At 38.4% G+C, this 25,236-nt stretch overlaps 9 protein-coding genes across 9 annotated transcripts; 5 read left to right on the top strand and 4 right to left on the bottom strand. All coding sequences in view use genetic code 12, as the record gives it.

Annotated features, from left to right (window-relative positions):
* Positions 1-697: 697 nt before the first annotated feature.
* DASC09_009400 (uncharacterized protein) lies at positions 698-1,996 on the top strand (the record flags this gene model as incomplete). The annotated part of the gene is made up of 1 exon (XM_064994543.1): positions 698-1,996. One exon carries the CDS (start codon positions 698-700, stop codon positions 1,994-1,996), a length of 1,299 nt encoding a protein of 432 aa, XP_064850615.1.
* Positions 1,997-2,506: 510 nt separating this feature from the next.
* On the bottom strand, positions 2,507-6,256 carry VAM6 (Vam6p; the record flags this gene model as incomplete). Its single annotated transcript, XM_064994542.1, has 1 exon — positions 2,507-6,256. The coding sequence occupies one exon, from the start codon at positions 6,254-6,256 to the stop codon at positions 2,507-2,509; it is 3,750 nt and encodes a 1,249-aa protein (XP_064850614.1).
* Positions 6,257-6,955: 699 nt separating this feature from the next.
* Positions 6,956-9,910, top strand: DASC09_009380 (transcription regulator; the record flags this gene model as incomplete). Its single annotated transcript, XM_064994541.1, has 1 exon — positions 6,956-9,910. The coding sequence occupies one exon, from the start codon at positions 6,956-6,958 to the stop codon at positions 9,908-9,910; it is 2,955 nt and encodes a 984-aa protein (XP_064850613.1).
* Positions 9,911-10,501: 591 nt separating this feature from the next.
* SEC53 (phosphomannomutase SEC53) lies at positions 10,502-11,266 on the bottom strand (the record flags this gene model as incomplete). Its single annotated transcript, XM_064994540.1, has 1 exon — positions 10,502-11,266. One exon carries the CDS (start codon positions 11,264-11,266, stop codon positions 10,502-10,504), a length of 765 nt encoding a protein of 254 aa, XP_064850612.1.
* Positions 11,267-11,725: 459 nt separating this feature from the next.
* On the top strand, positions 11,726-12,430 carry LCL3 (Lcl3p; the record flags this gene model as incomplete). Its single annotated transcript, XM_064994539.1, has 1 exon — positions 11,726-12,430. One exon carries the CDS (start codon positions 11,726-11,728, stop codon positions 12,428-12,430), a length of 705 nt encoding a protein of 234 aa, XP_064850611.1.
* A 75-nt stretch (positions 12,431-12,505) lies between these two features.
* Positions 12,506-13,180, bottom strand: FMP52 (Fmp52p; the record flags this gene model as incomplete). The annotated part of the gene is made up of 1 exon (XM_064994538.1): positions 12,506-13,180. The coding sequence occupies one exon, from the start codon at positions 13,178-13,180 to the stop codon at positions 12,506-12,508; it is 675 nt and encodes a 224-aa protein (XP_064850610.1).
* Positions 13,181-13,947: 767 nt separating this feature from the next.
* DASC09_009340 (uncharacterized protein) lies at positions 13,948-16,311 on the bottom strand (the record flags this gene model as incomplete). Its single annotated transcript, XM_064994537.1, has 1 exon — positions 13,948-16,311. The coding sequence occupies one exon, from the start codon at positions 16,309-16,311 to the stop codon at positions 13,948-13,950; it is 2,364 nt and encodes a 787-aa protein (XP_064850609.1).
* Positions 16,312-16,786: 475 nt separating this feature from the next.
* DASC09_009330 (uncharacterized protein) lies at positions 16,787-18,100 on the top strand (the record flags this gene model as incomplete). The annotated part of the gene is made up of 1 exon (XM_064994536.1): positions 16,787-18,100. One exon carries the CDS (start codon positions 16,787-16,789, stop codon positions 18,098-18,100), a length of 1,314 nt encoding a protein of 437 aa, XP_064850608.1.
* Positions 18,101-18,547: 447 nt separating this feature from the next.
* Positions 18,548-19,471, top strand: RPL31A (60S ribosomal protein eL31 RPL31A; the record flags this gene model as incomplete). Its single annotated transcript, XM_064994535.1, has 2 exons — positions 18,548-18,616; positions 19,184-19,471. The coding sequence occupies 2 exons, from the start codon at positions 18,548-18,550 to the stop codon at positions 19,469-19,471; spliced, it is 357 nt and encodes a 118-aa protein (XP_064850607.1).
* Between the last annotated feature and the right edge of the window lie 5,765 nt (positions 19,472-25,236).

The raw sequence follows: 25,236 nt of genomic DNA, 5'->3' as shown, positions 1-25,236 counted from the left end.
CACACGACTGTCAGCACACAACTGTCAAAGAGAGAGAGAGACCGCACGCTTAGGTAATCGCTTATCGCAAGAGGGAGCCAGCGCCGCGGGTGCACAGGTCAACAAAAATGCGACGCCGCCCCAACTGAAAGGAAACCCAACAAACAACACAAAACAACAAGTGGTGGTGGACCCACTGTGGCCATCCATCCCGTATTTATGTATGTATGTGTGTATGTACCTACTGTACTGCTATGATTATATCACCGTATAATAGATAGATAGATACCATATATTATATATTACCCATTATGACTCCCCCTCCCCGGAGTTCTTACAGTTCTTTTTTTTTTACTTTTTCAATCTGTATAGTACGTAGTACACCACCTACAATCAACACCACTGAGTCTATTGTTCAGCAAAACGTTTTCTGTAAGAAAAAACAACAGGGAGGATCCTCCAATCACCGTATCTATCGATTACCTCCCTCCCTCCCCCATAGTGACAAAGTGATGATCCAAGGAAATTGGGCCATTTTTCAATTTTTTTTTTTTTTTTTCTTTTTTCTCTTTTTTCTTTTTTTTTTTTCTATTCTCTTTTCTTCTATATCTTGAATATATATATATATATATATTATATAATATATATATTGTATATTATATCAGATCATCTGGTTGATCTGTATTCCCTTTCCCCCTCCCAAGATACATCCTATAGAATGTCTGCAGTCACAGTTACTAGCTCAAAGAACCACGATGAGGGTGCTGCCTCCTCCAACATGAGGTCCACCACCATCAAGCAAACCGACAACATCGCTACCCTTTCCAAGTCTGAAAAATTGACGGCCATCGACACTTACGGGAACGAATTCGAGGCCCCAGACTACTCCATCGGGGACATTCTTGGGGCAATCCCAAAACACTGCTACCAGAGAAGCGCCATCAAGGGGCTCTCGTACGTCGCTAGAGACATCATCGCCATGGTCACTGCAGGATACCTCGCCAACAACTATATCCCATTAATCGACAACCAATGGATCAGAGGTGGGTTATGGGCTGCTTATACCATCTTCCAAGGTCTTCAAGGTACTGGTCTTTGGGTGCTTGCCCACGAATGTGGTCATCGTGCATTCTCTGACTACGAATGGCTTGACCATCTCGTTGGTTGGGTGCTTCACTCGTTCTGGCTCGTGCCATTTTTCTCTTGGAAATTCACCCATAGTAAGCATCATAAGGCCACCGGTCATTTGACCAGAGACATGGTGTTTGTCCCACCAACCAAAGAACAATTCTTGGAAAGAAACGGGGCCAAATCATTAGCGGAAATCACCGAGGACTCCCCAATCACCAGTCTTTGTGACCTCATCAAGCAACAAATGGGGGGTTGGATCGTGTACCTTTTAACCAACGTCACTGGTCAAACTTACGAAGGTTGGGATAACCACTGGGCCGTGAACCATTTCAACCCTACTGCCCCGATCTTTGACGCTAAAGATTACTACTACATCATTCTCTCGGATCTTGGGATCTTGACCCAGCTCGTCGTGCTTTATTTCTGGTACATCAACTACGGTGGCTGGAACGTCTTGATCAATTGGTTCCTCCCATACTTGGGGGTCAACCATTGGCTTGTCTTCATCACTTTCTTGCAACACTCCGATCCAATGATGCCACATTACGACGCCAGCGTTTGGAATTTCGCCAGAGGCGCCGCCGCCACCATCGACCGTGAATTCCCATTCATTGGGCCATACTTGTTCCACGATATCATCGAGACCCACGTGGCCCATCACTACTGTAGCAGAATCCCATTCTACAATGCCAGAGACGCCACCGAAGCCATCAAGAAGGCCATGGGTAAACACTACATGTTCAGCAATGAAAACATGTGGGTTGCCTTGTGGAAAACCGCTAGATGGTGTAACTTTGTCGATGGTGATAACGGGGTCAAAATGTTCCGTAACGTCAACCATAATGGGGTCAAGCCAATTGATGTCGATGGTAAAGTGGTGGGTTGATTGACAAAAAATGTAAGAAAAAAAAAAAAAATTGGTACCAAACATTTATATATATATATATATAATATTTATAAATATTTATCTCTATAATTGGTTTTATTTTTATATTTTTGTCAATTTTTTGTTTTTGTTAAATTAATTAATTATTTTTATTATTATATAAACAATTAGTACAATATACCTAGAATTTTCTCTATAGTTTTGTTTTACTTCTTTTGTTTTACTTTTTTTTTTCTTCACACACCCTTCTTTTCTTCATTAAATTAGTATAAGGATAATTGTATAAAAATATGTAAACGTAAAACTTAACGATTTTTCCAAAATTTATAAACCAACACAACTTAAAAACAAATGATTAAATGTAAACTAACTTAAAAAAAAAAAAAAAATTGATACAACTGATACCAAAAAAAACAAAAACAAAAACAACAACAACATTAACAACAACAAACAAACAAACAAAAAAACAAATAGATTACACTATATAAAAAAAAATATTATTACATCACTTTAACGATCTCCAAACTTTATAACCTTCATCCCCGTAACTCCTCCTCCTCCTCCTCCTGTAACTTGCTTCTTGCAATGCGTTTCAAAATCAACAATACATCCATAATGTATCACCATTCCTGAACTGACGGATTTATGGAAATTCGGAACAATACCAATCACACTACCTCCCAATCCTTTACCACACCACCCACACCGCGTAGTAGAATCAACCACCACCAGCTTCGACCGCATGCTAAGTAAATTATGTTGATGCTTGATCAATTCCACTTTGGCCAACGCTTGCATGGTCCGAGATTTCGCAAGGGTCAGTGATTGCATCGTGGTATGCTTAGCAAACATCGACGCGATCATTGATATTGGAACTTCCCCGGGGAAAAGCCCAAGGATTTGTGAAAGTTGAAGACGAGTGGCGTACCGATGGGTTTCTAAAAGTTCAAGCGCATGTTGAAGATTACTACGCAACACTCCATATACCATATCATCATCAGTTTCAGTATCCAAGGCTGCTTTACCATCACTCTTTAAATACATTTTTAATAATTCATACAACCAATGCTTGCCCACCCGCTCACCATCCTGTTTAAACAACTCACTACAATATTCACTAGCCCTCGCATGGTCATGCAACGACCAAACAAGTAATTGTAACACTTGTAAATGATCTCCCAACCGACGGTAAATAAAAGTTTGCAAATAAATAAACCGGCTCACATCCGCATCAATACCTTGGGAAACCCTTGTTTGAAGAAGCCTTAGACACGTCCGGGGTTCGTAATTATTGGTGGTACTCACAAACGCCACAAGTTTATCATAATAAGCTGACGTCGACAAATCACGGTTTTCTTCCAGCGACAACTCCAACAATAATTCAACATACTTGGTATGCAATTTAGGATTGCTGTCATTGAAATCGCCAATAACATGCTCAAGGTAGTCAATAACATATTTTAGCCTCATGGACTCATCGTCAAAATCGAGTCCCGTCATCAAAAAATCCACCACCGATTCACGATTCAACAGCTCATTCTCCTCGGAATCCGCAAGAAATACAAGCATCGCCTTATCTGGCATCACCAGCATCGGCCACATAATATATTGGAAAATTAATCGCAAATAATCTTGGTTGAGTTTCAATAAATAATGAATCGTCGACAAGGGACTTCTGAGGGCTTCAAGTGCCTCAACAGAATTGGATAAATGAACCGTGGCAGGCGTGAGAAGAAGCGATGGGATCGATTCTGGGGTTGAAGTGTCTGATGATCGTGATCTCATCTCATCATCAGTCTCATCATCAGTCTCATCATCAGGATTAAGAGATTCTATAGTAATTTCTTCATCATTCCCTAACCTCTTCAATAATTCCAAAGCTTTGCCATGTAACTTCTTCCCATGATAGAAATCGATCAATTCAGTATAAAATTTGCCGCGAATAATCGACTCATCTTCCCGTCCGGCAATCAAACCACTGTCATCAAAAGAACCGTCAAACAGATTATTGTCTTCGATTATACTCTTCCGATGGCACATTAAACGTTCTTCAACAATTTCCACACTACACCAATTGTTGACCCTAAACAACGGTCCAATCAAAAGCGGCGATATCATCAAATAACAACAAAATAATGTATCGTCAACCAATGTCGCCACCTTATTTAAATCAGCTCCAAAAATATCTAGCGGCAATGGCTGAGTCTTCCAATATAATAATGGTTTGCTACTACCAGAATCGTTATTCAATTCTCCAGCGTACTGTAACATTTTGCCAATTTTTCTTCTAGTATCAGCAAGATACCCCACCAATGCATGAATCGCTTTCATCAATTTCTTTCTATTTTGTTTGATTCGCACTTGCTCTTTATTAAAATGATGGCGATGATGATGATGATGATGCATTCGGTTTGGAGTACTAGTGGTGGCGGTACCTACGCTATAAATACTCTTAGAATCACCAGTGATATTCATCACCGATGAAGATCTCGTCATGCCTTGCTTTGGTGTAGATGGGGCAAATGGAGTTGGGGTAGACGGCCTTGAACCTTGAACAGTAACGATGTCAGAATTAGATACTTCGCGTCCTAATATGTTGTTATCATCAGCAAGCATCAAGTCATCAAACGTAATGTTCGACAAAGAAGTATCCACAAACCCATCAAATTCCGTCCGTCTTGAATACTCGGTATGGCCAGTAACAAATCTCGGGAAAAGTGATAACACCAATTCTGGAGGGGCTAAAAAGCTAGAAAATAATTCCATGGCTTCAGATAATTTTTTATCCAGTGGCAGTCTCATCGCCACCGTCAGGCTGAAAAGTCTCGCTGCCTTTTTAATTTGTAATTGACGAAGTCGACTGGTCTTATCAGGTAAAAAAGTCTCTGGTAGTTGAAATGCCAAATTTGCCGCTTCATCTAATCGATGACTGGCTTCTAATGAATTAAGTTGTGAAATAAATGATTTCGGTTGACATTGCATCAACGTAGAGCCTGATTGTAAATACAAGAAATTTTGAATTGGATCAACGATGATCGAAATTGGAGACTGCGAATGTCCAATGGAAATGGATTGTAGTAAATAGCCATTTTTCGGATCGCGGATTTCGATCGCGGTGGTGGTCACAAGCACAATATAGGGGAAAAGATAGTGTATGGAGATCGGAGTTGAAGTGAATGTGAGATATGATTTATTGAGAGGCTCCAATGTGGCGTTATGAAGTTTAATTGAAGTTCTGTCGTGTGCCACAAGAAGGGTCAGATTATGAATTAGTTTAACTAATGAAAGATTATGTCTTGGACCACCACTAAACGATGAAAGAAACGACGAAGAATAAGAGGCATTGATGGATATTGCCGGTAGTGGCAAATGGATTAATGTACCAGTTGGAATATCAACAATATCAAAGTCTGAAGTTAGCCCCACAAGGATTTTTGTACTATTTAGAAACTCAAAGTTCCGGACTTTGTCTGGTAACGCAATTGAGACTTCTTTAAAAGAGTTCGAGTCGTTAATATCCCAACTAATGATATAGAGTCTGCGTTTAACTGAATACGCTAGGTATGAGTGAATCATATCATCGGGGGCGTAAGCAGTGGTGGTGAATGATGCAGTTGACATTGAAGATTCTTCAAAAGGATCGTGATCATAAAAGTTTTGATACAAAGAGTACGAGTCCAATTTATGGAGCTTTGATTGGATGTCTTTATCTTTTGGTGGATTATTATTTGATTCTTTTGTTCGTTGATGGTTATAAATTTCTCCAAGTTCTGATTCGTACATTTGTGAGAACACAGCATATGAAGTCAAACCTTTTGAGTTCACGAGGGTCTTCACTAGCTTGAAAGTCGAGAAATTGTAGAGATGTAGGCAATTGTCATACTTGAGAATTAAGTAATTGAGATCCTTTAGGTATTTCATTTCCGTTATTGGTTTAGAAGATATCTGAAACTTTGTCACCGCGGTCAATTGGTGACCAGTTGAATCTAGCCAGTTTTGTAGGCTCGGGTCACCAGGGTTATTGCTGGGTGATACGGCGCTTAGAATTGGAGAGGTTGGGTGGGAATTGTTGAGCGATGTTAAAGTGACAGGACTATCTAAAGGGTCGTTGACAAAGGTGCTATTGGAATCATCATCGGTGGTGGAGTAGATGATAATCTCGCCTCCAATTGTTGCAATTAGCAAACGATTGTCAACTGGGAGAAAGCAGGAGATGCTTGGGGCCCTGACAATGGACCTGGGAGATATGACGGTACTCATTGCTTCATTCTATTTTTGATTAGGAATGGTTTGGTTAACACTAATTGTCATTCTTATTCTTATTATTATTATTACGGATGATATCGCTGTAAATAGTAATAACCGGGCAACACACGCCATTGCCACGGGTCTTTGTAATTGATTACCTAATACACCCACACCACACTGACATCCATTTAATTTCAATAAACCCAACACCCAGAAACACCCAGAAACCAAACCATCAAAAACGTGACCGCGGCTGCTGATGCAGGGGGTGCGTCAGGGGGTGCCGAATAAAGTTTTCTCGCTCTGCCGTGGCGTTGTAGCCCTGGGGCCAGGGAGGAGGAGGAGGGCGGCGGGCGGGAAATGTGAGCGAGGGGTGGCGGCGGCGGCCTTTCAAACTTTCCAAAACATAAATTTTCAACCACAAACGGCCAATTACTGCTGAATATTCCCTCTTTTCCCCTTGACACTATACAACGATACAACGTCATACCTGCCCCACCCCTGTCTCTCTTGCCATCTCCCATTCCTCGATGGTAAAGTACCGTTAAATCCTGGTCTACTAATTGATAATCACTCCCCATATCTTGCACTTATAGACAGTCACTTACTTGACGTGAAAAGGAAAGATCTTCCAAATAAACAAGTACAAGAAGAAGAAAAAAAAAAAAAAAAAAAAAAAATACACTCAAAATACAATCATCATCAACAACAATGTCGGCGCTTCACCAGCCTTCATCCATCGCAAGGAGTCCAATGATAAATCCCAACAGTCACCACTTACCTGCCGCCACCCCTCCCCAGCAGAACCAATACCTCCCACCACCACCACACCACCATATCAGAAATGATTCTAGTGGCCTAAATGGCAGTTCTCAACATCATCATCAACCACCACCACCCGGTCCAGCTACGTTGCCACCTCCTGCTTCACAACAACAACAACAGCCACCACCACAACAACAGCAGCAACAACAACAACAACCACAGCAACAACCACCATCATCGGCCCAAGGAATGACCCAACAGTCATCTCAGCAAGTCTCATCTCAACAACAGACGGAAAACCCTTCGTATGTTGCCAGTATAAATGCCATGGCCGATACCTGGTTCTCGATCGCCTCTTGTTTTGAAACTATGGGCAACGCTGATCGTGCAGTACAGGCTTATAACTCTGTCCTCAAAGTCAATCCTGGCAATGCTCCAGCTTTGACCAGACTTGGGAATTTGTACCGCCATCGTGATATGTTCTCCACTGCCGCAGAACTTTATCAAAAAGCGTTGACCACCGATAATTCTAATGGGGAAACCTGGGGGTTACTTGGTCATTGCTACTTGATGTTGGATGATTTACAGAGAGCCTACGCTGCGTACCAACAAGCATTGTATCATTTGCAAAATCCAAATATCCCTAAATTATGGCACGGAATTGGGATCTTATATGATCGTTATGGATCTCTTGAATTCGCAGAGGAGGCGTTTGCTCGTGTTCTTGAACTCGATCCAAACTTTGAAAAGGCAACAGAAATTTATTTCCGACTCGGGATCATTTACAAACAACAAAACAAATGTACCCAATCGTTGGATTGTTTCAAATATATTCTCCCAGATCCTCCATCACCGTTGACCCAACCAGATGTGTGGTTCCAAATCGGATCTGTTCTTGAACAACAACGTGATTTCACTGGAGCAAAGGATGCGTATGAAAGAGTTCTCCAATCGAACCCGCGTCATGCAAAAGTCCTTCAACTTCTCGGCTGTTTGTACTCTCAACAAGCTGCAAATTTCCACAATCTTGATTCAGCCCTTCAACTTCTTAATCAATCTCTCGAACTCGACCCAGAAGATGCTCATACTTGGTACCATCTTGGTCGTGTTCATATGGCCAAAGGTGATTATAATGAAGCATATGAAGCGTTTCAACATGCCGTCAATAAAGATTCCCGTAACCCAACGTTCTGGTGTTCTATTGGGGTTCTTTATTATCAAATTTCTCAGTATCGTGATGCTCTTAATGCCTACACTCGTGCTATTAGATTGAACCCATATATCTCCGAAGTTTGGTATGATTTGGGTACGTTGTATGAAACTTGCAATGGCCAGTTGACCGATGCGTTAGATGCTTACAATCATGCGCAAAGCTTAGATCCAAACAACCCTCACATCAAGGCCAGATTGGAGCAATTACAAAGATATCAAAAGGAAGGTGGTACTTCAACCTTGCCACCTCCTTCATTGGAAATACGATTGCCTTCAGGGATGATTCCAAATAGACAAGATCAAGAATTCCAACAGCAGAAACCTTTAAGACAATTGGAAATGGGGACCACCCCGCTAGCACAACCAGCTCCACAATCTCAAGCGCCAGCTCTTCCAGCTCCTCCATCTCAAGATAGTTATCCATCTCAAGTTAAACCCGCTAGCTCTACGAATAGCTACCGTGAGAAGCCACAGGTGCACACACAAGGCCCTAATGCAGTTTCTTATCCTCCTCATTCCACATCACAACCTGTTGCAGCACCTCCTAACGCTGTTGCTCCAGCTCCACTACCAGCCCCTGTTCAAGATCCAGTTATAACTCCAGCACCAATAGTAACTCCGGTTCCAATTTCGGTGGCTCCAAGTAGAGCATATCCAGATATTTTGAACAATGGATCTAAAAGCTCTACACATAGCCAATTTTCCGACCAAGCAGCCACAGCCCCAACACAAATCCTAACAACTGTTAATAATGCTTCTAATTCTGTTGAAAAACCAGTTAAGCAAGATTTAAAACCTCTTGTACCGGCGAAACGTGAATCTGAATTAAATAATGGTAGTTCCAAGGAAAAAATTAGAAAAACACTGTCCAGCAATGGTGCTAGGAATAACATTATGAAGTCTTCAGAGATCTCTAAAACTTCTGTCGCCACTACTACTGAAAAATCAAATGGGAATGGTAGCAATGCCAATGAAAACCCAGCAGCCTTGGTTGAGCTGAATAAGGAGACGAATGATACTACTACAGTAGCAACTGAAACAGAAAAGGGGGTTGCTGATAAGGAAGAAGCCGCTACGACGACCCAAAATTCTGATTTGAAATTGCCTGACGCTAAGCCTGTTGATGAAGATGAAGACGAAGAATTGAACGAAGAAGAAAAGGATGAGATTAAGGAAAGACAAATTGAAGAAGATGAAGATTATGATGATGAGGAAGAAGAAGAAGAAGAAGAAGAAGAAGAAGAAGAAGAAGAAGAAGAAGAAGAAGAAGAAGAAGAAGAAGAAGAAGAAGAAGAAGAAGAAGAAGAAGAAGAAGAAGAAGATGAAGAAGAAGATGAAGATGAAGAAAATAAGCCAGCCCTGACAGAAACTCCAAATAAAACTGATGAAGTACCAAAGGATGATACAGAAATGAAGGATGCCAACTCGGATACGAATGTGAATGAAGAAAAGGACAAAGCTGATAAGATAGAAGAAGAAAGAAAAAGCATTAAAAATGAAGAATTGGAGCAGATGGAAGAAGAAAAGAATACAGAGGAAACTGGTAAAACTGATGATGAATACCAGAAAGAAGTTGAAGGCGCTCCAAAGGAAGAAGTAAAGATTAAGGAAGAAGCAAAGATTAAGGAAGAAGCAAAGAATAATCAAGATGAAAAGGACCGCGATGGTGATACAAATATGAAGGATTAAACGCTCCTGATAATTAACATTCCATATTTTTGTTTAATAATTTTTTTTTTCTCAATTTTTTTTTTCTTTCCTTGAATTTATGTTAATGGATTTTACTTCTTTAATTTTTTTTTTGATTTTCTCATCTTCTATTAATATTTACTATTTTTTTTTTCCACAGTCTTGTTATTATTATTGATTTTTTTTTTTTACATATGCGCTTCATATTTTTAGTGTTGTGTTATATTAATTTACTCTTTCCCCAGTTCTGTCTAGTGCTTGTTGCTTTGTGTTTTTAGCATTGGTGTTTTTTTTTTGTGATATTTTTTTGTGATCTTTTTCTGAACAATAGATGTTGTGTAAATTATTGGCTTTTCTTGATCAGTATTATTATTATTATTATTATTTACTCTCAATATATTTTTGATTAATAAATTATAGAATTAGTGTAGATTAAGTGATCTTCCAACCTTTATTGGAAAGAAGAAAAATAGAAAAACAAATCTATTTCAAAATTCAATAGATATTGAATAGAGAAAAATGGAAAATAAAAAAATAAAAATTAAAGTACTATAAATGGGAACTAAATAAGATTATTTGATGTGAGGATGCTTATTGTTCCTTGAAGAATAATTCCTTCAAGATATCATAAGTTTCGTCAGGGTTCTTGACAGAGTGGCCAATGGTTCTTTCATCACTGAAGATTTCCCAGTCGTTACCACCTGGATAAGCCTTATCACCAAAGAAGTGAATTTCCTTGAACTTTTGGTCGGCAATGTGTTGCAAACAATAAGTCTTGTCCCAACCAGTTGGGAACACGTCAAAAGAGATTTGACCACCGATAGAGTAAGTCAAGGCCAAATGAGGGAAGTTCTTCTTCAATTCGGTGACCATAGTTTCACGGATCTTGTGGATCTTGTCGTAAGCTTCAAAGTCGTTTCTTTCTTGAGTAGAAGCGTTTCTACCAACTGGAGAAACGTTGATCATACCATTACGGAACTCGATAAAAGTACCTCTTCTAACTGGGAGGTCGATCGAGGCCAAGTAACCCAAGATCCACTTGGCCAACTTGTTGTATTCTTCATTACCAATCCAGTTGATAAAGGATTGAGATGCCAATTCTTGACCTTCTTTGAAAGCGGTCAATCCGTTTTCGGAGAAACAGTAGTCAAATTGACTGAGGACATCACTACCCAATTGTTCCTTTTGCTTGGCCAAGTCAGAACCCCCGACAAACCCAATGACGATCTTCTTGCGCAATTCAGGTAAAAGGGTCTTCATTTTTTCACCAATTTCCAAACGAGCAGGGGTCAAAGTACCATCGACATCAAAGAGGGCAATGACGCCAGGGATTTCTTTATCTTGGAAGGAGGACATTATGAGAAATAGGTAAGGGGAGGATAGAACAAGACGTGTCGAGTAAAATGAGTAATTACGTGGACAAAGAAGAAGAAGAAGAAGAAATCATCAACCAGCAAGGATGAAAGAAAAAAAAAGAATCTATGTGTTGTCGTTTTTTTTTTTCCTCTTCCAGCACGTGGTGAGATGTTCTCTGGGAAGTGGGGCTGCCGATGGGGGACAATAGATGGTTACGATGGGATGATACTTTCAGAGGTTATGAGAGAGAGATTGCAAAGAATGTGCTCAACAGTGACTGTGTGTATGTATCCTCTCTCTCAGTAAACATGGAATTTCTCATTCCATGTGCTGTTAGAGCTGCGTAGTGGAAGATCAGCCAACACACTGGAAAAAAGGGCATCTGAAAAAAAAAACTAACAAACAAACCATCGGTGATCTTCCATTGGTGATGGTAAATAATAATATAATATAACAATTATGGGAGACAATAAAAATACTGAGACTTCCTCTGCCAAAGACATTTCGATCTTCCATCCCAAGACCATTCTTCTAGCGAGTGTTTTAACTGGCGGGTTTCTTGCAAGTTACGGCTGGTACAAAAGACATCTTGTAAGGGTACCCACCGCCCTAGATATCCCCACCAACCATTTCCGTCAGAAATTCTCGGTGGGATACGTCACTAGTGTAGGAGATGGTGATAATTTCCATTTCTTCCATACTCCTGGGGGAGTGTTTGCCGGATGGGGCTGGCTCCGTCATCCGCCAACCGCGAGAAAACAATTGACCAAACAGACGTGGTCGGTAAGATTATGTGGGGTCGATGCCCCAGAAAGGGCCCATTTTGGCAAACCCAGCCAGCCGTTTGCCGACGACAGTCTTGCGTGGTTGAGACAGTACGTGTTGCATCAGAAAGTCAAGGTGAAGCCATTACGGATCGACCAGTATAATCGAGTGGTATCCAAAGTGTTGATCAAGAAGTGGGGGGTGATCACCAAGGACGTTGGCGAGGAGATGTTGAAAAATGGGATTGCCGTGGTCTATGAGAACCAAGCAGGCAGTGAGTTCGATGGACAAGAAGCAATCTACAGACGGTGTGAGAAGAAGGCCAAACAGCAAAAGTTGGGGCTTTGGGGAGTCCAACACACATTGACCCCCGGACAGTACAAGAGAAAATATAGATGAGCCAACGTATATACAATGTGCAATAAACGCATTGGAAGAAAAGACATCAAAAAAATAAAAATAATAAAAAGATCCCTAGTTCTTTTCTTCACTAATATCAAGTAATTCTGTAGCATCAAACACTCTTGGGTTTGAAGAGCCGGCTGGCGGCTGCTCCACCACTCTCAATACTGCTTTGGCAACCTCACTACCATAGATCGGCTTCATCATATACTTTGACATGAAAGTCCGGTGGAATTTCCCAGCAATCGCCTCGGCAATTGGAGCCTTTGCTTTTGTTCTGTCCCCCAATAACAACCCTGGTCTGAAAAAGTAACATTTGGCGAACCCCAATTCACTGACGTGATCTTCTAGTTCACCCTTCATCTTCAAGTACCCAAACCTCGAAGAAGAGCTAGCCAAATCACTACTGATTAAAGCGTAGGTGGTGAAGCCAGCCTTTTTGGCAGCCTTAGCACATTCCAAGTTCAAATCGTGGTCAATCTTGTATTGTTTATCTAACCCGCCAGCATCGGCCTTGGTGGTCCCAAGACCAGAGAAAAACACATTAGGGTCTTGTTCAGACTGGATGATCGTTGGCCATTTGGAGGTATCAGCTTCAACAATCGCATTGACTTTGGATGACACATCTTGGGGCAATTGACGACGGGTTAAAGTGGTAACGCCAGTATATTTGCTGGAGGCGTCAACCGCTTTAAGAAACTCGCCACCCACTAACCCCGTGGCGCCAATGATGAAAACTTTGGTCATTTTGATGGAATAAATAGCTAGCAATAAAAACTGACTCAATGGGTCTCTTTAATAGCAAAACAATATTGTCACTTGGATATATTAAGGAGATCTGTAACAACCATTGGTAGCAGCATTGTTGTTGTTCAATCATCTCATCGGCAGGGTCGCACACCCTTGGCTGGTGCATAGAGGCTGGGTAACGCAGAGGTTATGAAGGTACAAAAAAGAAAACCCGAACACCACAACAAGAAAAAAGTATAAAAGGCAGTGAATTCCAGCAATTTTTTTTTATATTGTTTTTCATGATTCTTTTTAGAAAGACCAAATCTCTTTGCCTTTTGGCTTAGATCAAGTGTAGTATCTGTTCTTTTCAGCGTAACAACTGAAATGCTTCCACCGGAAGCAGTTTTAAACTATTGTTACTCTTATTTTTGGTCTTTCTGGTGATGTCTGGTGGTTTGGGCTTGCTCATCCGCCCATCGCATCGTGTCGTTGCCATTGCACTTTGTTTTGGCTTCTGACGCAAATTCTTTTTCTAAATTATAATCAGTGAGGTCATTGTTATTGTTTAGAATAATTATTTGTGGTATCTCTATCGAAGTAACTTGCGTTATTATTGTAACCTACATTGATGATAATTTGAACATAAATGTGTACATTTACAACAACTTTTCTAATAACCAAACTATTAATATTGAACCTAAAAGCAAACACTGGAGAGTTTCTCTGAATATAAAACAAAAAGAATTAACAAAAACGAAAATAATATAAACGAATATAAATCACTATACTTTCACCTTCTTTGGTTCTGGAAGATCAAACCCACTGACTTTTCTTTTGACATTCTCATAAAATGATTGATTCAAATATTGAATGTTATTATTATCCGCACTGACATAAGTAAAAGCGCTTTTGTTTTCTAGAGCTGGGCCATCTTCATTTACTTGGAAATTGTCATACTTTACCGAATACAACGCGACCGATACCCCATCATGAGAACTTCTCCAACTTCTGGAATTCAAGTTATTGCGGAATGACCCTTGGTAATGCTTGAGAGTTGGTAAAACAAGTAACTCTACTGTGATATTCGACTGGTTTTTGAATTGCTCAATCCCAAACTCATCGTGTTTCTTTTCTTCCTCTTCTGCTTCCACTTCTTGTTTTTGTTCTTCTTCTCCCCCTTCCTCCTTTGGCTTCGGCTTTTTCTCATCATCATTCTCCTCGCCAATTGTAGTATCTTCATGTTGAGTTTTATCCTGATCTTCCTCGTGTTGCGTCTTATCCTGATCTTCCTCATTCTGAGTCTTATCTTGATCCTCTTCATTCTGAGTTTTGTCTAGGTCTTCCTCATTCTGAGTTTTATCTTGATCTTCATCAGGCTTTACATCATCATTATTATCCTCATTTTGTTTCCCATTAGCCGTCTTTTCAGTATCATTATCAACATTAGCAGCAGTGCCAGTGTCATCTTTATCCTTGGCCTTTCCCGTTTCATTATCACCATCATCATTCAATAGGCTATTGGCATACAAAACATTGGGTTTATCAGATTTGAAACCCGGGGTAATGACCACTCGGTTTTGCTCACCAACCAATTCTTTCAAGTCCTGCATCACTTGTTGTTCCTCCGAATCGTCGAAATCTTCTAGATCACTAATGAACCCACAATGTTTTAAAATCGCCACGATGTCACTATCGTCGGTATAAATATCGGTACCCCACACACTGCGTCTCTTCACGCTCAAATTCGGGTTATTTTTATGTTGTAAATAAAATTTTGGGATACGAACCGTGATGATACTATTGATATGGTCGCGAAGTTCGGGAATCACAAACGTGTGGTTCTTCTCAATTTCTTTCTTATACACTTCTTCCAACTCTTTGTCCTCCCTGGTATCGTTATCCAACATTGCTTGAAGCGACAAAGTTGGGGAAAGGGAATATACCATTGATCCCAACCGTTTGCGTGGGAATTTCCCTGCGAATCCAAGGGCTTCTTCGTTGGATACCACAACTTTTGGCTTGATAAAAGGTTTAGGAGTCTCTTTCCTTGGTGAAGCACAAACACTATTTGTTTCTTCATTGACTGGTCCAATAGCGGTTGATACAACTGTCGTAGGTTCTTGGCCATCAACTTGTACATTAGAATCCGGGGCAGCAGCAGCAACGGTCTTTGAGGACGATAACACATTGGTGTCTTTTTCATACATCCCCGGCGAATTGTAAGATACATCAGTGGAGGTGTTGGCACTGGATGGTTCGTCTTTGCTTGGATTGAATCTCGTTGGATGATGCTGATGGATAATCATCCTGGTTTGTAAAGATGACGACGATGATGGCTGTAATTCATGCGACCCCGCACTGGAACCGGTTGTTGAAACCACTGGGGTATGAGGGCTAGAGAAAGTTGCTGGGGTTGGAAGATTATTCTGGTGAGTAGAAGTAGTAGAACCATTTTTATCATTATTATCTTCGTTATCGGCGTTGTTATTCAATAGGCTGTTGATGTTAGAGCCACTGCTGAACGGTTTCCCCGTTGAAGGTGATCCGTACGCTGGTTGGTAAATACCATTTGTTGCACTTGTTTCATTGGTATTGTTATTCAAGATCGAATTAATGTTATTATTGCCTCGGTTACCATTATCGAACGAAGAGATTCCTGGTAGCTGATACCCCGGTTTTGAAACCCCGCTACCACTACCACCGGAGCTAAGGGGCAATGGACCTTGTTTGTCACCAAGAGACGTTGGAGGTAAAACCGGTCTAGGAGAATGGTCAATTGACGAAGCAGTATGGTCAAAGGATGGTAAAGTTGGTTTGGAGGTGACATTCGGAGAGTTCGAGGAGGTTGAGGTACGTTGGATGTCAAAACGACGAGGAGAATCCTGATGGGTGGCCGATGTCGAAGATGATGCTGACGGAGGTGGGATATGAGGGCTCATAGGAATAGAATCTTGCTGTGGGGTCTGAGGATTATCGTTAGGTTCGAGTTTTGGAAGGTTATTGCCATTCATGTTTGGGCGTTGCAACCCACTGATAAATGAGATTGGCGGGAGTCTGATGGTGTTGGTCGAGGAGTTTCGTGAATCATTAGAGCCGGAGTTCGACATAGGATTCAGACCAACTTGCTGGTGCTCATTAACAGACATTTCTCCTGTTATCTTTTGATGTTCCTTCACACTATTGCTTGTGTTGTTGGTAAGATGGATCCTTCCTTCCTTCCTTTCTTTTTTCTTTTTTTTTTGCTCTTTCTTCTTCTTCTTTATGTTGCTTCAATGCATGAGTAACGGCAAAACACTTTGCGAGAAGTAAGTGAGAATGGTAATAACAACAGATAGCTAGATTAGATAGCTTATGCCCTTTTGCAAGAGAAGATTAATCCGGTATCAGGATATCTATTGTTATCACGATGAGGAAAAAAAAAAAAAATAAAAATAAAAAAAAAGACTCAACTGGAAAATTCCTGATGCTGGCGTATACCATATACACGGGTAGTTGCGAAAAAACCACATCAAAACCACAAAATGATCAATAGCAGCTATCAATATCGATCGATCAATATATTCATTATATCTTTTTATTTCCCTCTCCACACACCTTTCTGTTCTCTGCTAGTGTCTTATAATGGACTCAGATGATGTCCCCCAGATAACCATCTCGCCGTACCTGGCGCTTTTGGAAAGACGATTGTTTCTATCGGCCCCCCAGATGGCGTTGCCGGAGGTTCCCCAAACAATAATCTCCCAGGATGATGGTCCCCTGGCCAGGGATTTGAAGTGTTTGAAGTACTTGTTGGCTAGTGCTGTTTTCAATAATATCGATAATTCTGATAATAGCAAAACATACTACATTGCCGCAGCATCTATGGCCAAGAGAATCTTACTATCGACCAACCTATCTCCCGATGATTATGCGTCGATTTACCAGCTTTGGGAGTCAAGGCTCACGAGTCTTGTGCTATCCAATGAGCCGCAATGCGTAAACATTGCAAAACAAGAGTCCAAAAAGCTAAGTAACCATTTGTTCAAGTTGACGCATGTTCTACACGGGGAGAATCGCAAGATAGGGTTTCCTGCCAATATCCCATTGAGTCTTGAGTTGTTGATAATCAGATTACGGACCAATAGTCCGAGTACCTTATCGTCATCAGAAATATTCAGCCTATTGTGGATCTTGCGAGAGAATGTCGCCAAGAATATCGATAGTAAAGCGATGGTTGATTCGTCTACGGTAATAATCTATCTATTGAGTTTCAACATCAGTGCCAATTTGATTGCTAAAAGGGACTATCCAACCTTCCTCACTCATAGCGATTCAATAATCGATAACTTAAAGTTGAAGTTCGAAACCAAGAAGGGCAACGAGTCGGGCTATGCGTCGCTAAAATTAGTGGACCAAAAATTATTCTCTGATTATTGTCTCTTGGCATCATTGGTATCGCTAATCCAAGGAAATTTCTCAAAATCCAAATCTTATACTGAAGAATTGTTGGCAATCAATAAAGTTGAGACATTATCAAATTTGCCATCCATCAATGTTCTTGTAAAAGTTTTGATGACCATCGCTCCAATATTAGATAACGATGACCTCCTTAATCTCAAGCCTTTAGATAAGATTCCAAAGATTGAATCCTGGGAAGACTTGGTTAATCTCTACAAAGACACCCGAATCACTGGACGGATTTTGTGTCACTTTTGTGGGTTGATCGAGCTAAACGTGAGAAATGATGGTGACTTTATCGATATCTTCCGTAGTGGGAAAAGAAAGAATGATTTGATAGTGAAATTCGATACTGCTTTAGGCAAAGATACGGTTGATGAAGGGGATCCCAAGGAGCTGGTGATTGAAGATGTGGTCAAGGATGACAGTATCGAACATGTAGATATATTGATAAATTGCTGGAAGATGAATATTGACAAGGTTTACGGGATGGAATGATTATTGTTTGTTTGTTTGTTTGTTTGTTTGTTTGCCCTATTGCTCCAAAATATTTTCAATTCACACATTATTCGATTGAATCCATATTTTTTTTTTCTTTGTTTTGTAGTTGATGCTCCATAAAATAGAATTGAATGTTGATACCGCTATATTCCGCCCTAATGTTATCATTCGTGTCACCATAATATCACGTTATTCCATGCAGGGCTTTATTTACATCATTGGCGTTTTTCCTCCCCCAAGTGACTGTGACTGGCCATGCGCCATAACCGGCCGCCTCCCAAACCGACAACAACCCGCGAAAAAATAATTGCTACTGGCGCTACAGGATAATTTTCAATTTTCCAAGTGGTTTGTGGAAGAAAAAAAAAAAATTAGAGAGTCCTTACTCAAGGTTTTTGGAAGAGATACTTCGAGGTCTAAATAACAGTAGTAAATATATCCACAATGTCTAACAACAGAAGTGCCCTTAAGGACGTCGTCACTCGTGAATATACCATCAACTTGCACAAGAGAGTAAGTGGGAAATTTTTGGATGAAGTTGGGAAATCGAAGGGAATTATTATATGATATGGCATGGCTCTCAACAGATGATGATTAAAAGGAATGGAAAAATTTTTCACAAAGGGAACATCAATGATTGTTTATGATTGAAGGGAAAGGAAATGAAACCTATAAACGTATAATGTGTGTGAATGAGGTTTTTGATAGTTGAAACTTGAATGGGTTGTTATGACTAAGTGTTTTAATGTTTCCAATGGATATGAATGAAATGATGAAGTAATTTACAGTGAGAAAACAATATGGAAAGAGAGATCTAAGGAAGTTTTATTATCATCCAGTTTTTGAAAAATAAGCTTGTATCTTTATAGCTAGATCAAAGGGGGTAAAAAAAATTTAACAGAGAGGAAAGCATAAACACATGAGTAACCTTGATTCATTCCTTCCTTTTAAAATTATTTGTTATTGAATTTATTTGATTGCTCACCCACTGCCATTTCAACTAATAAGTTCCAAATTTCTGTTTTCTCATCCCTTGATATATTGAATCATCTTATTTTGATACTAACCAACACTTTTTAGTTGCATGGTGTTACCTTCAAGAAGAGAGCTCCAAAGGCTGTCAAGGAAATCAAGAAGTTTGCCTACTTGCACATGAAGACCAACGACGTCAGATTGGACCCAAAATTGAACCAAGAAATCTGGAAGAGAGGTGTCCAAGGTGTTCCATACAGAATGAGAATCAGAATCTCTAGAAAGAGAAACGAAGAAGAAGATGCTAAGGACAAATTGTACTCTTTCGTTGAACCAGTCACTGTTGCCACTACCAAGGGTTTGCAAACTGTTGTTCTCGAAGATGATGAAGAGTAAATGACTTGATATTAGATCATATTTTGAAATAGTCTATGTTTTAGTTTTTTTTATTCTAATTTAATTAATCTCTTTTTGATACTATTTATTGATGTAGAATTTCAGGAAGTTTTCTAGTCATTCTGAAGATATATGATTTATAGTTCTTGAACAAGAGTTATTTGATCATTCTGGAGATATTTCTAAAGGCTATACGCTGGCTTATCCTGGTTTATCCTGGTGTTTTTGGAGGATATCAATACGATCAATGACAGTCCTAGCAATCTTAGAGCGTCCATTGCAATTCAAACTCATTTCCATAATCGATCTTTTTGGAATTAACAATTATATTTTTTTTCACGCATTTCTTTGGTTTTGAAAGTAAACTAGAACAAACAAATGACAGTTTTTCAGAACTAGCTACAATACGCAGAAATTTTTCATAATAATAACCGTAGGTAATTACTATTCATAATTTAAGAATCTAAGAGCCATAAATTGCCATCAAAAACAACTGATTTAATGGTCTCTTTACTACTTGGAGAATCTTGGTATTTTCAGTGCTAATAGATGATAAAAATCCAAACTTTCTGGTAAGCATGTATCCATTTGATAGGAAAGAATCAATGCTTTTTAGACGCTCTTCAATAGTTGATAATACTTTTCCCCTTGATTGCTTTAAAAAGTTGACTTACACGCTTGATGTTGTTTGCTTTTTGGCTGAAAAATAATCATCATGGGGCAAAATGAAGGCCTGGTCATGAGAAGCCTCTATTGGTAGATATTTCAAGCTATCAGAAGCTATCATATTATAGTGCCTGTTGATAATTAAGAAAACATAATAATAAACACTCTCGTTGTTGGCATATCTTGTCGAAACCGTATCTATGAACTCTGGTTTGAACCATTCACGTTAGCTCTCCCGCTCACTGTAATTAGTTTCCTTATTTTTCGAATCCGTCATATTTTAAGGATCATTTCTTTATTTTAGTTCCAATCTTATTCTTTTTTTAGACTTAAATATTCAGGCAATAACACAAATTAAGGGCCATAAACACGAGAAATACACCCAAAAATAACTGAGTGATGATATTAGATTTTATCCATAACAAGTCAATAATGTGGGAGCTTATATCTAAAAAAAGAAGAGACATTTTTTCCTTATTTTCAACCATGATCATCAAACATATTATTAGTACCGCTTGGAGATTATAGCGTAAATATTGACTTCCTTAAACTCGCTGTTAATTCACCAAAAGTAAGAAACAACTGCTGCCGGGTATGATATCACACAATTCTGTAATATTTCGCCCGATATTTTATCCATGGTGGTTTTCCGCAATCCGAGAAAAAGTTAGCCAGGGAGCTCCAATATCCGCAGAATTGCATTGGAACAAAGTACTACTACAATATACCCAAGAGACTTCACCAATCCCTTGCTGGTTGCTTGAGCAATAATAATGTTCCAGCCAGAAGCAAAAAGGGTAGTGCCCTACCATCTCAAACAATAAACGTCACTCGCGCAATTAAAAAAATGATGAGCGAAAATGGACCAGAAAATCACTAAAATTAGACCCCCCCCCCTGGCCGACGATCATTTTTACTTATATCCTTGAAAAAAATAATAATTCCAGTGGATGGTACATTAAAGAGAGATGGGAGGGGGGCGGGATGAGTTGGAAAAACATGTCTTCATTGGGTTGATATACTCTCTGAACAAGGGGGAAATATAAGAAGATCAAATGGTCTAGATTTACAATTGCCCTAAACGTTCATTTATTAATTGGTGTCCCCTTTTTTTTGGTAAACGGGGAGGTATTAAATACCTTCAAGTTTGTGTGTTTTTTCAATGCTAAAACTGCTGATCATTTCTTGTGATATGCAGATAAATGGGTGACAGGGCGGCAGCAAATTGAATTACCGACGAATTAATAACGAATAACGGATGAATAATAAACGATAAATGAATATGATAAATAATGAATATGATAAATAATTAAATAAAATGGCGATTAAGCTACAAATCAATAATAAATAGATCACCAAATAAACAAGAGTACAAGTGGTACTAATCTGGCTGAGATTACCACAAATATCATTCTCGAAAAATGGGTCATTTTGTCCCACTTTTTGTGCCATGTAGACAGTTTGACATATGTGGGACAAAAAAAAAGTCGCCGCCAACATGATGATGAATTGTCTGTACAGAACTAATGCAAAGGATTTCTCTTTTCCTCTTGCTACTAGTCTACCTCTTACTCTTTCTATTTCTCCCTCTCTTCGTGTCGGCGTATATATATTTTGCGAGGTTCATCAATAAATTGAGACGAGTTTGCAATGTATGTAGTCGCGTTGTGCCTATTTGAACCCTTCAATAACAATAAGGATCATCGAGGTTATATTCTTCTATTCACCAGAAAATAGCAGATCGTTTTTCAGCATATGGTCCCATTTTTGACTCTTCCTCTTTTTACTTTTTTTTTTTTATGCTCACAATTCTCTTCGAGCAAAAACTCCCATATGTGGGTACCACTATCAAATATCATAGGGTGATTCATCACGGTGACCATTCGTTAATACCATAATTCTGTATCATGATTCCCTGTGGAAGAAAAATAATATATATATATATTTTAACGTTTATTGGCTGTAGTACTTCAACTACTCTAATAAAAAAAATCGGTCTAATATATTTATATCAGATTCTTTTTGGCTATAGTGGAAAGAAAATCGTGCATGTAGAATTCAGCATTCTGCGGAATACTGACATGACATTCACACAAGCACCATTACAAGATTTCGGAATTTTGTGCCTTAGGGACTCTAGTTAACATTTCTAATAGAAATTTGTATTGCACTCCAAATGATTTCTCACATAGTTTAGATGTTGTGATAGATGTTGTATCATATAATGGAGCGATTGTTTTTTTGGTACTGCCTTTCAAATAGTAATTATTACGGCCCTTTCTTCAGCTTCTGTTAAATTTGCACTATTTACAGGAAATTATGTAGATAGGAAAAATAATCCATCAATAACGGCTTTCTATAGAATTCTGATTCACTTATGATCATTGAAAAGGTGTTGACCTTAGAGAAATTGTTAAAGAAAGCACGTTGTTAAGAGGTTTTACGATTTTTTTTCCTTTTTGTTGAGAAAACACATCTCTGTGGACTCAAGCACTCTAAATGAAACAGTTATCTGATTTTTTCATTCAATAGATTTTTCAAACTTGCTTTGATTGAATATCATCAATTCATTTCTCTATTACATTCTGAATCTATTATTAAGATTCTTTTTTATAAAAATAGAAAGGAAATCAATAGAAAGTGTAAAAGAACAAAGGCACACGCTTGACAGATCTTAATGTTATTAAAGGATTAAGAAAAAGATTTATGTTGAAATTGAAAATATTCAACAATTCCAGAAGAGAGTGAAATATATCGATTTATATTGTTATAATCATTATCATGTAAAACAATGGCATATATCAGGATGAAAGGATTCATAGTGAGATGCAGAATTTTAGGTTCACCATAGGATTCAATAAGTACTATATCATCCATTAGAAGGAAAATTCATTCTCAGTAATTTTTTTTTCGTAGTATTACCTTTAACAACAGGTAAGATGTAGTTTACTATATGGCATTCTAAGCGAAAAGACGACGAAGCAGTATATTTATGCTGAGAATTACGAAGTCTTGTTGACTTGCATCTGATTTCGATATCACAGTAAGAGGGGCTTCGTTCTTTGCGAAGCAAGGGTTTCAATTTTTCAAAAGAGTATATTTACTAGTTTTCTCAAAAACATAGCATGATATGATGAATTCATCTTCTAACAAGAAATACAGTGTTGAGGAATCAATTATATTAAACCGAGATCTAGACTCTAAGGAATAGTAAAGCAGTGAAAATTCTCAGTCAGCTTCTGAATAAGAAAAACCCAAAAAAATCTCCCAATTAGGAACCGTCTGGAACAAATCACCTACAAGAATGAGATTATCTGAGTGACCTATTTACTTTCCCCCGTACATCGTCAATTTATTGACCGTTATAATTAGGGGTATGTGTTATTAATAAGAAAGATTTTTTTTTTTCATTTCTCTCCAGAAATAACTTCAGGGATCTAAATTACTAATAAAACTTGATTGCCTTTACTGTTGGTGTTAATTTGGGTATAATTTATTGCTTCACAAATATTTTCACCATCACTTATTGCTTTGGGACATTTTTTGTTTTTCATCGTTCAATAAGACCCGTTATCGTGGCACATGCCATACACAAAACTTTAATTTATTTAGACTTTTTGTGCAGAAAAGATATGGCAGATATGGCACAAAAATATATACATGTATATTTACTCAGTATATTGAATCAAATATCGTCAATAGAGAGACCTACTGTTAATTTGTTTATTTGTTTATTTTTTTTATTTTTTTACTTATTTCTTCGTTAGTGTTTTTTTTTTTTTTTTTTTTTCAAGCTGGTGAAATTTCATATAAAAATATCTGCCAACCACGGACAACAGTAATAGCCATGATTGTGTAATTACGACAACAAATGAAATAATTATTCTTTCTCACCAATTATCGATATTTGCTAAAAATAATCACAGAAACCATTTTCACTAATTCATATTCAAGAAATTCTTTAATCAAAAAAGCAGAGCATCAATTAATTAATGTAAGGTAAACAAACAATTAATTAACTAATGCATTATGATTCTGGTGTTGCTCTGTCACGTTTGCTTCAACGTCGATCTTGAAAAGCCAAAAGAATATTAGATAACATGCCATGAAAAGAGTAACTTTAGATTTTGTTTTCTGATCATCAGCTGATAAAATATACTTTGTATTGGAATCTCTTATGATACTAAAGTTACGTTCCCCTTGGCATCAAAATTTGATGATCGTCTAATAAAAAAGGGAGTTTTACCGGAAACGGAACTCATCATTATTATAGTTTGATTACTATCTCCTTTAGGGAAGTCAATCATATAATTGATCGCAGTTTAATGAGAGCCTCCTAAATTATTGAAATTGTTCACCATGCCAAAGCGGACAAGAGTTTCTTTTTCTTTGTATGTTCACAGAAATTACTGGTCACTGATCCGTTTTGGTTCTCCTCCGTGATAAACCTACGTGTATATTCAAAAATGGGTTCCGTATAACCAACACTGATTGCACAAGAATGGAATTTTGACCCCCACTATACCAGAGTGGACAGATCAAAAAAAAACACACACACAAAAAAAAAAACAACAACACGTATCCCCCCTATTTTCCTTCATAATAATGATTATTATATACACCGGTGTATTTTGTTTCATTTTTGGGCTATGTCTTTATATGAGACCAATTTGTAGTAAAGTAAATCATTGAATCTGTTGAGAAGTAAAGATAATTATATATCTACATAATCCACTTCATTAGTCTGCTGTGTGTTAATCAGCATAGAATTATGTCAACCTCATTAAATGTAAGACAGACATGTGAAATTTATTTTTGATAATTCGAGCGTTTCTGTTGCGGGGAAATTTTCTAGAAATCATTTTGGGATTGAAAAATATGGCTAAGAAGAAAAATAAGCAGCAGCCACATGTGGAAGGCATGTATGCTTTTACGGTTTGAATTATCCTTGATAATGTTCCTACTATATTTTTATATATTTGAAATCATAAAGAGAATAACTTACAAAGATAACATACCATATCATATATTTCCAATAGATGTAAATTTTTTTTTTTTTTTTTTTAAATGAAAAATATCGATATGATAGTAGACGATCT

The sequence above is a fragment of the Saccharomycopsis crataegensis genome (assembly GCF_037102585.1).
Source record: "Saccharomycopsis crataegensis DNA, jcf7180000000073, whole genome shotgun sequence".
NCBI lineage: Eukaryota > Fungi > Ascomycota > Saccharomycetes > Ascoideales > Saccharomycopsidaceae > Saccharomycopsis > Saccharomycopsis crataegensis.
This window is presented reverse-complemented; position numbering and strand designations above follow the sequence as displayed.